This window comes from Mustelus asterias, chromosome 5, assembly GCF_964213995.1.
Source record: "Mustelus asterias chromosome 5, sMusAst1.hap1.1, whole genome shotgun sequence".
Classification (NCBI taxonomy): domain Eukaryota; kingdom Metazoa; phylum Chordata; class Chondrichthyes; order Carcharhiniformes; family Triakidae; genus Mustelus; species Mustelus asterias.
Window position 1 is genome coordinate 53,770,026 of NC_135805.1, and position 13,550 is coordinate 53,783,575.

The window sequence follows — 13,550 nt, forward strand, 5'->3', positions numbered from 1 at the left end:
GGAGGAAGCATGTTATATTTTTGGCCAGAAGTTTATGTCTGCCATATTGGGTAAGGCATTCAAAAAACAATATATCCCCATACCTGAAGGAGGCCAGTTGCACATACAAGCCTGCTGCTTGCATCAGGTCTGTGTTGCAGTTTGAATTGATCGCTGCCTCAGGGAAAGCCAACTCTTTAAAAATAATATTAATTACACAATCACTGCTGCTTCCTTGATCTCCTACATGTCTTAATCCACTACCCGAGTCCCAAACCCCCAATCAGCAACACTCCACCACTTTGGCCCTGACAACCAGACTTCTTAAATATTCATCCTCAACTGCCTGACATCAATTCTGAGATCCTCAATCCACTCCTGTTACAGTGTGCTGGTATCTGAAGGCCAATTTTGGGGCTTCTCGAGCCTCACCATTATGTGATGGAATAAGTGTGTGCTCTGGAATTAAACCGCCTCAATGTCAAATTAAAACAGCATCACTTTTGATTGTGACGTCTTCACTGGCAGATAGCCTACAAAATACACCATTATACACGGTCACTGAGGAAGGTATTGGAGAGAACCATAGAATCCCTACAGTGCAGAAGGAGGCCATTCAGTCCATTGGGCGGGATTTTACAGCCTCATTCGGGCAAGACTGGAAATTCCCGCCCGAGGTCAGCGGAGATTTCCATTGTCGGACTCTCACCCGCGCCGGTACCGTGGCGGGCGAGGTGACAGAGTTCCAGCCATTGAGTCTGCACTGAGCTGCAGATTCTAACAGAGACAACAATCACCAGTTAAAAAGAAGAGACGAATGTGGGTGGGTTCGGACGTGGTGGTAGTGTGGGGGGAGGGGGGAGGCATGTTAGTGAGGGGCTTGCAATACATATTAAAATAAAAGTGTAATGGAGATTACATACTTGGTTGCAAGAATCATCTTTTTCCTTGGCGTTTGTTCTTTGGGTTCAAGATGTTGCCGGGCTAGTTGCTCCCCCACTGCTTTGGCAGGAAACTCTGTCTCACACGTATAGCCAAAATCCCGGGCCAAGTGGAGGGCCTCACCTTATGGGGAGAAGAGAAATCACTTTAACTCTAAAAGGCAAAAGTACTTGGAGAAGTTTGGAACTGTATCCAATGTAATTGTAATGAAACTCTTGAATTAAGCACCATGACATTTACTATGACAGGAATATCGCTCACTCTCAACTTGATCATTGCACGATCATGTAAACAATCGCAGTATTATTGACTGCGGAGCTGAATCTATATACACCTTTAATGAATGTATTATGTTGCACATGGATACACATTCCACTGTATGAATATAAACTCCATTGTGCAGTGTATTGGCTGCAGGATGTTCCTCTGATTAATAGGTAATCTCGGTAGTCAGCTGGAATATCTGGAAAATTCAAACAATTGGGTTGGTTCAGTTGCCATATTCAAAGCCTCCTATCGCACATTATCACTGGGTACAGTTACTCCTATTTCAGTCAAGCCACTAGATGGTGCACTTGGTGGTGTCAGAATGCTTTAAGAGGGAGGAAAGGGAATGTACAAGTCCTCACACTCTCCGCAGATGTGAATCTCCCTGTTGTCTTTCTGTGAAGTTAAACCTAGAACTGTCATGGAGAAACTGCAGGAGAGGCCGGCCTGTTCTGAAGGTCAAAGGAAAGGTGTGGCTGCAGTGGTGGGACCTAAAATAATTTAAAAAAAGCTAATAAAAATACATTATTACAGATTAACTTGCACCAAGAACAGAGATGGTGATCAAAAATCAGGAGGCAGCAAAGCATGTCACAACGTTTCTAAAAACACTGGATAGATTTTATTGAATTGAAGAAAAATAAGTCAATAACTTGTGAGAAAGAAAGGCTTGTATTTATACAGCATCTTTCATAATTTCAAGATATATTTACAGCAAATGAGGTACTTCTGAATTGTAGTCATTGTTGTAATGTAGGAAACACTGCAGCCAATGACCAGATAACATGTTTTTGTGATGTTGATTGAAAGATATCTATTGACTAGAATATGACTCCCCCGCTCTTCTTGAGAATAGCTTCACAAGATCTTTTGCGTTTACCTGAGAGACAAGGAAGGCCCTGACTTCAATATCTCATCAATTGACAGCACCTTGAACATGCATCAGACCCTCATCAGTCCTGCTCTGGAGTCTCAGTCTAGATTTTGCCTCTCAAGGCTCCAGAGTGGGGACTTGAACCCGCAACATTCTTGCTCAGAGCTAAGTTGGTTTGATAGCAACTGAACCATGGCTGGAACCTTTTGTATCCTTAAATTGAAGGTTTTTATGGATGTGCAATGATCATTGAATCATAGAAAATATAAAAAGAGAGAAATTGCTGAATTATAAATATATCAGATTTGATAGGGGCTGGGAGGTGTATCTTGCATCACTTTAGCCCCACACTGGTTTCAATTGCGTCAGCTGAAGTGTAAGTGCCATTGAATCATTGAATCACAGAAACCCTACAGTGCAGAAAGAGGCCATCTGGCCCATCAGGTCTGCACCGACCACAATCCCACCCAGGCCCAACCCCCATATCCCTACACATTTACCCGCTAATCTCTCTAACCTACACATCTCAAGACACTAAGGGGCAATTTTAGCACGGCCACTCAACCTAACCTAATCTTTGGACTGTGGGAGGAAACCGGAGCACCCGGAGGAAACCCACGCAGACACGAGGAGGATGTGCAAACTCCACACAGACAGTGACCCAAGCCGGGAATCAAACCCAGGTCCTTGGAGCTGTGAAGCAGCAGTGCTAACCACTGTGCTACCGTGCCGCCCATTGCTCTATTGGTATAGAGCAAATCTGACAAAGTCTTCAGTGAACATGTTGAACATTTTAGTATTTTCCTCCACTTTTCTTTCTCGCTTTCTCCTCCCTCCCGCACCACACCCCCTCTCCACCCCCCAACACCTTCCCCCGCCCGCCCCCCCACCCCCGCCCCCTTATTGTGTTAAATCCTTGTTGGAGCTCAATTCTACAATGTTGATTAATGAATCAGCAACTGGCGAGCTTAAAAAAATCTCCAAAATGAAGAAAAAGAGCCAGTGTTGATACATCCCTTACCCATTGTCAGGAAATCCTGAAGCCTTTTGAGCCAATAAATTACTTTTGAAATGTAATTATTGCTGCTTTGTTGACAAACACAGTTGTAAATTTGCACAAAATAAGGTCCCATAAACAGTTGCCAAAATTGTGCTGCCATTTAACGTTTAGACTTATTCACAGTGAGGAGAGGCCAGCAGTGTGTCCAGAACCTGAAAGCTTCAGCACTGTGTTTTCTCAGGGTTTTTTTTAACCCATCTACTGCATTTGCATTTGAATTCTGGGTTTCCTGCCCAATTACAGTGAGCAGTCATGATGACGACTCACCTTAGTCTACCTCAATTCCAACAGTTCAAGGCATCCTCTGATGGTCAGAACCGAAGCACTGTAGATGGATTCTGAGAGCCATGAACTGCACAGATAGAAACTTAACACAGTACGGTGGCACAGTGGTTAGCACTGCTGCCTCACAGTGCCAGGGACTCGTGTTTAATTCCTAACTTGAGTCACTGTCTGTGTGGTGTTTGCACGTTTTCCCCATGTCTGCGTGAGTTTCCTCCGGGTGCTCCAGTTTCCCCCCACAGTCCAAAGATGTGCTGGTTAGGTGAACTGGTCATGATAAATTCTCCCTCAGTGTACCCGAACAGGCGCCGGAGTGTGGCGACTGGGGGATTTTCACAGTAACTTCATTGCAGTGTGAATGTAAGCTTATTTGTGACTAATAAATGAACTTTACTTTTTACTTTTACTTTACGTCAGTGCCACACTTCAGCGATGCTTCCCTCGTGATAATGCTGTGGGCCATGCGGGCCCACAGGGAGATTCTGTCAGTTTCAGAGAGGAAGCAGTGATTGCTGGAGGTGGCTGAGGTGACCAGCAGCAGAAGTGTGCTGCCTCACTCCTGGATACAATGCCACAAGAGATTTGATAACTTGACCAGGACAGAAAAGTTTCCTGCACAGTTACAAATCTGGTGCTCATGGGTCGTCTGTTTTACCTTTCCTGGCTGTTAGTATTTAGGATCCACACAGATGGCATCATCTTCAGAAGGTAACCCTCCAATGAGCCCTCCAATGTCTCAGCTCTGAGGTGTGAATACCTCTGCAAGATGGGTGGCACAGTGGCACCAGCACCAGGGACCTGAGTTCAACGTCTCCACATTCTCCCTGTGTCTGCGTGGGTTTCCTCTGCGTGCTCTGGTTTCATCCCACAGTCCAAAGATGTGCAGATTAGGTTGAATGGCCATAGTAAATTGCCCCTTAGTGCCAGGGGGACTAGCAGGGTGCATAAGTGGGGTTACAGGGATAGGGCCTGGGTAGGATTGTGGTCTGTGCAGACTCAGTGGGCCAAGTGGCCTCTTTCTGCACTGTAGAACTTCGATGTAACTGGCACAGGATGAACGCATCATGGCAGTTTCTGATAATCTTGGGTATACATGCCTGAAGATCTATTGGTGGTTGGAGATCATCTAGACAGCCATATGAACGGAGTGGGAATGGAGGGATACAAAAGAATGGTCTAGTTTGGACCAGGGAGCGGCGCGGGCTTGGAGGGCCGAAGGGCCTGTTCCTGTGCTGTATTGTTCTTTGTTCTTTGTTTGTTCTTTGAGACCAGCTGAACATTAATGCAGCAGAATCCCTTTCGGTTGACAAAGACTCCTCGGGTCATTTGGGGGCTCCTTGATTGAGGCAAGTATGCATTCCATGACTCCCGAGATTGGTGAAAATCCAGCCAAAACAGAAAATCCAAGTGCATGCTCATTCTGACTGGTCTCATCAGTTGCAAAGTGCCAGCCTTGGCAAGAATGCCATGCTTTCCCTTGAGATGCACTTGTGGGCAGCATATTTTGAGATTCCATAAATAGCACCAGCAGAATCCTGGAAGGAGGGAAAGAAATTTCGAGCTGCGATGACCTTGACCGCCAGTGACAATATCTGCCTATTCCGCCCACTTTGCAGAGGGTCTTTTTCCAGGAGACTGTAAATATCATCAACCTCCTTACAGGAAAGTCTGTGCTCAGTCTTGTTCGGAAAGTGAATCCCCTCCCTGTGAGCTCTGTGTTGGGAGGACTGCCTCCTGTGAGCTGGAGCTCTGTGCTCAGTTCCTCTGTTCCGTGGGTGGTTTAGCAGGAGTTGGCTGGTGCTGCTGCAGGTGCTGCTCCCTTTGATACACTCCTGAGATCCATGGTTGAGCTGCATGAGGTTCCTCCTGTGCGCCTGTTAAGGCTTACAGCTGGGAGGTTCAGAAGCAAAAAACACCAAACTTGATGGTAAAAATGACCTCCAAAGTAATGGGAATCATCTCCAAGGCAGTGAAAGCACATGCTCCATACAAGTCCTGCTTGAAAACCCTCCCATTTAAACAAGGGAGCAGATGTTAGTATTTAGAGCATTGTTCCACTGTCAATTTCCCATACATATAGATCTGGAATTAAGAATCCACTGATGACCATGAAACCATTGTCGATTGTTGGAAAAACCCATCTGGTTCACTAATGTCCTTTAGGGAAGGAAATCTGCCATCCTTACCTGGTCTGGCCTACATGTGACTCCAGAACCACAGCAATGTGGTTGATTCTCAACTGCCCTCAGGCAACTAGGGAAGGACAATAAATGCTGGCCAGTCAGTGACGCCCATGTCCCATGAATTAGTAAAAAGTCCCTGTCAAATCCCTCTCGTGTCTCACTTTGTTTCCCCTAGCGAGTTTTATGAAGCTTGGGAAACCCATGCACACAGAATTAAAGTCAGGATTATGAGTTAAAGCATCAGCTAATGGTTATTTTACATAGTTAAATGGCAGCCCCACCACCTACCCCCCTAGAGTCCTGCTGACCTCAGGTTAAAACAACATCTCGCCCTTCCAATTATTTCTATTGAAATGAACCAATTCTTAGATTTTACCTTGTAGATGTTAAAATTATTAAGCATTAGTCAAAAGGACATACATGGAATGTATGGTCGCAGTTCGCTTTTCCTGAGATACAGAAACCTGAGTTCATGTACCAACCGACTCAAGAACAGTTTCTTCCGTGCTGGCATTAGACTTTTATGTTTATGATGTTTATGAAAGGTATAGATAGGGTGAACAGTGGGAAGCTTTTTCCCAGGTCGGAGGTGACGATCACGAAGGGTCACGGACTCAAGGTGAGAGGAGTGAGGTATAACTCAGATATCAGAGGGAGTTTTTTACACAGAGAGTGGTGGGGGCCTGGAATGCGCTGCCAAGTAGGGTGGTGGAGGCAGACATGCTGGCATCGTTTAAGACTTACCTGGATAGTCACATGAGCAGTCTGGGAATGGAGGGATACAAACACATGGTCTAGTTCGACCAATGAGCGGCACAGGCTTGGAGGGCTGAAGGGCCTGTTTCCTGTGCTGTACTGTTCTTTGTTCTTTGTTCTTTTGAGTGAACTTACCTCACATTAAGTTGATCTTTCTTGACACGCTTGCTATGACTGTAACACTACATGCTGCACTCTCTCCTTTCCTTCTCGCTGAGCGGTATGCTTTGTCTATATAGTGCGCAAGAAACAATACTTTTCACTGTATACTAATATATGTGACAATAATAAATCAAATCAAAATCAAAAGGAAAATGATATGACGCCAGCAGTATAATCCAATTACCAATTCTCTTCCCACACTAGTGGTGCAGTCAGGCAGGCTTTCGTCTGTTTCCATAGCTAGTCGTTGTAAATCTCCATCCCCCTTTGCAGCTGGGATTCTCTAGTGCAGCTGAAAGTGAATGGTGTTTTGGCTGGAATGCCAAATTCTCTGTTCTTACTTGCAGAGAACGGATGAGATCGGAGAATCCCATCCAGTAATTCCCAGAACAGGTCGCTAGACTGTTGCCAGGGGCTAATAGCTTGAGAGGCGCCACTTCGCGTCAAGCTTGGCTGACCAGGAGTCTCTCCCACTCTTTCCGTCAGACTTTGGCATGTTCGGAAGGATTTGCAGGTTGACACACTCAACCTGTTTGACCGTGCTATGGGGTAGGATCTGAACCTGGAGCTTCTGGCTCAGAGGCAGGGATGCTACTCTCTGCACAACAAGATGTCCTCAGCAGTATAATTCCGTTCACCAAAACAGGTACCAATGTCAACAATTATACCTCCCTTCATAGTGGTTCTGAAATTAAAATGCTAAAAACAACTCTAAATTGCAACAAGATTAGCTTGATAATACTCAGCTGCTTCTAGTATTGACATATTATCCTGCTAGCTGCACTGCCTGATGTAAATGTCTGAATGTCAGCCCAATTTTAGCAAAATGGTTTAATCCTGTTGCCCGAAGGTTGAGACCGAGTCAAACTACAGTATTTAGTCCCTTGACTGGCTTAGAATCATCCTTTGGAGCCAATTTTTAGTTAATCCAAGGGTGATGTAAATTAGTATTGATCAAGACCGGATCCAAAATAGAATACAGAAAGCTGAGAAACAGATAAGAGATTTATTTAAACTTGAAGGAAAAAATAGGGTACTTAACAACAAACAATTAAAAAAAGAAGTAGATTAAAAATATTATGGGAGAAAATCTGACTTGGGAAGAAGGGAAAAGTGAAGATAAGCAGAATTAAATTAAAAGAAGGGTCAAGGCTGGTGGAAAGCAATTAGACCTTTGAGTGTCGAGATTTTAACTCTTGTTTCTCACCTGTATGCGTCAGATAGTTTCCCGCCCTAAAATGTTGGTAAGTAGCAGCTGACCAACAAGGCGGAGCACAATGTCAGGCAGCCTGGTCCTTTTATTTGGACCAGACATAAAAGCCACAATCCCTAACCGACTAAGCCCTATTGTGCAATGTGCATTGTCTGAACATTTAAGTTGAGACCCCATTGGTTGCTGGAAGATGTCCTTTAAATTGGAATCTGCAAGTTCTGTGTGAGGACTCAGCCAGTGATTATTGCTGGCAATGTTTAGTACCGGTCCACTTGGTTTCACAGAACAATAAGGTTAAAATCATCCTTTAAGATTTTCAAACTTGTTTAAATTTAACATTGCTAAAAGTCATATTTTTTATACCATTTTCACAGCAATAAACCTACTTCTGATATCATTTCTTACTTTCATATTGGAGTTTGTGCACTTGCCATTCTGTCTACAGACAACTTGAAACAAAAGGTGAAGCCCAGAGATCCCCGAAGCTGATGGAAACTTAAGAATTGCAAGAAGTAAGATCTATGGCAGGCATTTTTATTATCAATGATCCACATTTTCCGAGAAAGTGCCACAACTCATTTTATGGTGTATCTTTTTAGCTGGTAGAGAAAGAAAGCTTTCATCCTGCCATTGTGAATTGGACTAAAAGCAATAGGTTAAATAACACTCTCCTTTTCTATTCTTTCACTCATTCATCAAAAACCTACCTACAGTATCTACCATTCCCAGGAAATCTTTCTTTAAAGTATTAATCAAACATGCCCCAGCTTGCCTTCTGAGATCAGACAGGGCAGGGTAATGTCAGAGTTAGACAAGCTGGTGATGTCAATCAACAGCCTGATCTCTTCAGTAAGTGGAGACAGGACTAAATGTACTTGTATTGGTGAAATGTCATTGTATCTATAGAACCAAAATGCTTTTTTCTTGACTTAACTCAATGATGCCATCATTGATTAATCACAAAGTCGCCATTTCCAGTGTAAAGCAGAGGATTGTTTATGATGATTATCAGCATTCAGTGAAATCAGTGTGACAGAAAACAACAGGGATGTGGAGATGCCAGCATTGGACTGGGTGGACACAGTAAGAAGTCTCACAACACCAGGTTAAAGTCCAACAGGTTTATTTGGGAGCATGAGCTTTTGGAGCGCTGCTCCTTCATCAGGTGAGTCACCTGATGAAGGAGCAGTGCTCCAAAAGCTCGTGCTACTGAATAAACCTGTTGGACTTTAAACTGGTGTTGTGAGACTTCTTACAGAAAACAGCAGGTAAGTTTTAATATATATTTCACATCTCCTAAATTTGCACTGTGTTCCAGAGCAAAAGTTGAGTGAGAAAAGTATTTTTAGTCTATCAAAGCTAATGACTGGTAAGCTAACTCTCCCACCAGGTCAACCAGTTGTGAACAACTCAGATATTCTTGTCTCTACACTAATTTCAAAATTCTCCAGGGTACTGGAAATATCTCAAAATTTGGAAGACAGGTTAGTATGATTTTCTCTGGCTAATAATGCGAGCAAACATTCATTTACTATCTCCACTATCTTCTCTGCTTTACTTTCATTGTCATTTCTTTTCTTGAAAGTTTTAACATTCTCTGTAATCAGACTACTGGATTAGTGTTTCATATTGTATTTAATGGAACTGAATTTTGTTTACTCCTTCAGTTATTTATTTATTCTTTCACAGGATCTGGGCATTGCTGGCTAGGCCAGCATTTAATGCTCATCCCTCATTGCCCTTGAGAATGTGGTGGTGAGCCACCTTCTTAAACCGCTGCAGTCCATTCCTGCTCCACTAGAAGAAGTGCAGCAATGTTCCTGCCATCCATTTACGCTCTTGATTCCAGCCCATTTCCTTTTGGCATCAGGATATTTAAACATCTCTCGGTAACTTTTCACAGCAAAAGTGGGCCCCAGTGGTATCAAGAAACATTTGCAGGGCCAAACTGGTGTTACTTCAATTTTAAATACTGCCAAAACCCTTAAAAATGATGAATGCCAAAGACACACAGACATCCCTTCATCTCGGGTCGCGACGGCACCAATGACATGCGATTTTTTTACAATGCATTTCCTTTATTTTATGTCATCATAATAAATTCTGTCCATATATGGTGAAGTGAGGTGAGGTAAGAGTAACTGTCTTGCCATAAAGGCAGCATTCGACTGACTGTGGTATCAAAGACCCTAGCAAAACTGGAGTCAATAGGAATCAAGGGAAATAGGCACGGAATGGTACCAAATAAACTATTAATTCCAAAAGCTGGTGCAGATATGGTGGGCTGAATGGCCTCCTTCTGCATTGTAACAATTCTGCAATTCTGTTTGTCTTGTCTACATATTTAACCATGGAGAATGGTAGGAAATGAACCATTTCTAAAATTATCACATGTAAGAATTTGTACACTCGGAATGGATATTGAAGGGAGAGAAATTGCATAGCAGAATTGTGCATGAGATTTAACATCATGGAAGCTGTACTAAAAAATTTGGGACAGGATTGGCAGTGGCATTGAGAATATTATATAGGATTACAAAGGGTGTGTGGCACAGAGACAGGCCATTTGGCCCAACCAGACTATGTTGCTCCACTCGAGCCTCCTCCCATCTTTCCTCATCGAAATCTATCATTACTTTCTGTTCCCTTCTCTCTCTTATGCTCGTCTGGATTCTCCTTAAACACATCTATACTACTCCCTTCAACCAGTCCCTTTGGTAACGAGTTCCACATTCTCACCAATCTTTGAGTAAAGAGGTTTCCTCTGCATTCTCTCAATTGGATTTTTTGCTTACTATATGATATTGATTCCAATTGTCTTCTCACACCTAATGGTGCATTAAGGCAGATTTTGTCTGTTTCCAGAACTAGTTATTTCTGGAACAGGTCACTGTCTGTCGCCAGAGGCTTCTATGGCTGACCAGGAGTCTTTCCTGCTCTTACTGCCAGTCATTAGCATGCTGAAAGGATTTGCAGGTTGACCTTCAACCTGTTTGGTCATGTTAAATCCATCAGGTCCTGGAGTGGGACTCGAACCCAGAGCTTCTGGTTCATTGACAGTGACACTAGCCATTGCACCACAAGACCTCCCTGTCTTATATCGATCACCTCTAGTTATGCTCTTCTCTAGAAAATTAAACATTTCCTCCGGATGCTCCAGTTTCCTCATACAGTTCAAAGATGTGCAGGGTCAGCAGATTGGACATGCTAAATCGCCCATAGTGTCCCAAGATGTGTAGGTTACATGGATTAGCCATGGTCAATGTGTAGAGTTACGGGGATAGAGCGAGGAAAGGGCCTGGGTAAGATATTCTGTCAGTGAGTTGGTGCAGATTCAACGGGCCAAAAGGCCTCTTCTGCACTGTTGAGATTCTATGATTTTATGATGATTCTCTAAGTTTAGCGACCAGAACTTTACACAAAATGCTAAGCTAACGTCTAAGCATAGCTTTCCTATTTTCCAATGCTTTCCAACAAGATATAAAGCCGAGTGTTCAGTTTGCCTTTTTTCTTCTTTCACGGGATGTGGGCATCGCAGGAACGGTCAGCATTTGCTGCTGAGCCCCTAATTTCAGAGGACAGTTAAGAGTCAACCACATTTATGTGGGTCTGAATCACGTAGAAGCCAGACTGGTTAAGGATGGCAGATTTCCTTCCCTAAAAGGCCATTAGTGAACCAAATGGACTTTTCCAATAAACAATGGTAGTTGTCACGGTCACCATCACTGAGACTGACTTCGGATTCATTCAACGGCCTCAGTGGGATTTGAACTCATGTCCTTGCAGCATTACCTTGGGCCTCTAGATAACTAGATTGAGGCATTATCACTAAGTCACCATCTCCCATAAAGACGTTGCTAACAAAGGCCTATGCAACCTTTTCACATAAGCAGCCACATTTCACACTTTAGGAGCCAATGAACAAATTTCAGAAGGATAAGGTTCTCCCCACAATCCCCCGTCCATCAGCCAGTCTCTTCACCCTGCACACCTACCCTCCTCTGTCTTTTTGTGTCTATGCCCCCTCCCAGCAGACTCACCACTGTTGCTGGTTTTCAGGTTGAATGAAGCACACAGTTCACTGCTCCTTCAATGACAGGCTGCTGAGGCAGGAGATGAATGGCTGGATCTGGCCCATGGGCTGAGTGTTGGACAAACCTATTGCAGCACATCTTTTAGTAATTGGAGTGTGTTTATTCTGAGATCCCTTTGTCCCTCTACCTCACCTATACTCACACCTCCTAAGTCATCAGTGGCCTACTATTCTTCCAATCAAAATGCACCACCTCACATTTATCTGTTAAACTGTATTTGCCAATTATTTGCCCATTCTGTATGTTTCCTAATGTCCTCCTGTAATTTGTTTTAGTCCTCCTCAGTGTTAACTAACACCCCAATTTGTTATCAGTCACAAATTTAGAAATAGTAATTTTGATTCCAAGATCCAAATTGTTAACATAAAAAGTGAACAGCAGTGGAACACCACTTTACACCTTCTGCCACTCTGAATGAGTACCCTCTACTCCCCTTCTGTCTTGAAGCCAGCTAATAATCTATTTTGTTACTTGTCCCATTATTCCACATTCTCTAACCTTATTTATTACCTATTATGGGAAACTTAATCAAAGGCCTTTTGAAAATCCAGCCCATTTACATCTACTGTATTACCATTGCCAATTCTCTCTGTTACTCTGTTACAACATTTGATAATTCTGGCCAATTTCTTTTCTAACAAATTATTAAATATGTGTAGTAATGCCCCTGCTATCTCATCCTCAGAATCTTTTAAAATACATGAAGGTAATCCATATGGAGAAGAGGCTTTATCCTCTTTATGTTTGAATAGTTCATTGCACACAACCTTTTTCATTTTAAAAGCACATATCTGATTGATAATCTCATCATTCAACATAACATGTACCTTTTTGATCTCCCTGTTAAATATGAATATATGAATTAACAGCAGGAGTAGGCCACTCAGCCCTGCGAGTCTGCTCCACTATTCAATAAAATCGTGACTAATCTCATTTTTATCTCAACTCCATATTTCTGCTTACTTCCAAGAATTTTCCTTATGTCCCCTTCACAACTTATATTCCTACCTATCCCTGTATCAGCAGCAAATTTAGCAGCCATACCATTGGTCCCTTTATCTAAACCATATATATAAGTTGTAAAGAGTTGAATCCCAGTGGCAGACAACTCATCACATCCTGCCAAGCTGAAAAAGACCCGTAATGCCTGCTCTTTATCCTTTTAGCTAGTGAATAATCTAACCATGCCAACACGTCATCCCTATACCATAAGTTTTTATTTTCAGCAGTAACCTTTGATATGGTACACTATCAAATGTCTTCTGGAAATCTAAGTACAGTACATCCACTGGGGGTCCTTGTGCATGAGACGCAAAAGCCCAGTCTGCAGGTACAACAGGTGATCAAGAAGGCAAATGGGATGTTGGCCTATATTGCGAAGGGCATAGAATATAAAAGCAGGGATGTCTTGATGCACCTGTACAGGGCATTGGTGAGACCGCAGCTGGAATACTGTGTGCAGTATTGGTCCCCTTATATGAGGAAGGATATATTGGCATTGGAGGGAGTGCAGAGAAGGTTCACCAGGTTGATACCGGAGATGAGGGGTTTGGATTATGAGGAGAGGCTGAGGAGATTGGGTTTGTACTCGTTGGAGTTTAGAAGGATGAGGGGGGATCTTATGGAGACTTATAAGATAATGCGGGGGCTGGATAGGGTGGAGGCGGAGAGATTCTTTCCACTTAGTAAGGAAGTTAAAACTAGAGGACACAGCCTCAAAATAAAGGGGGGTCGGTTT

At 43.2% G+C, this 13,550-nt stretch overlaps 1 protein-coding gene across 1 annotated transcript in view; it reads right to left on the reverse strand.

Annotated features, from left to right (window-relative positions):
- Positions 1–13,550, reverse strand: part of tfap2d (transcription factor AP-2 delta (activating enhancer binding protein 2 delta)) — an 89,845-nt gene that overhangs the window by 21,324 nt on the left and 54,971 nt on the right. The window contains exon 6 of the mRNA XM_078213671.1: positions 903–1,044. Within this exon, the coding sequence (XP_078069797.1) occupies positions 903–1,044 (142 nt within the window). The remainder of the gene's footprint in view (positions 1–902; positions 1,045–13,550) is intronic.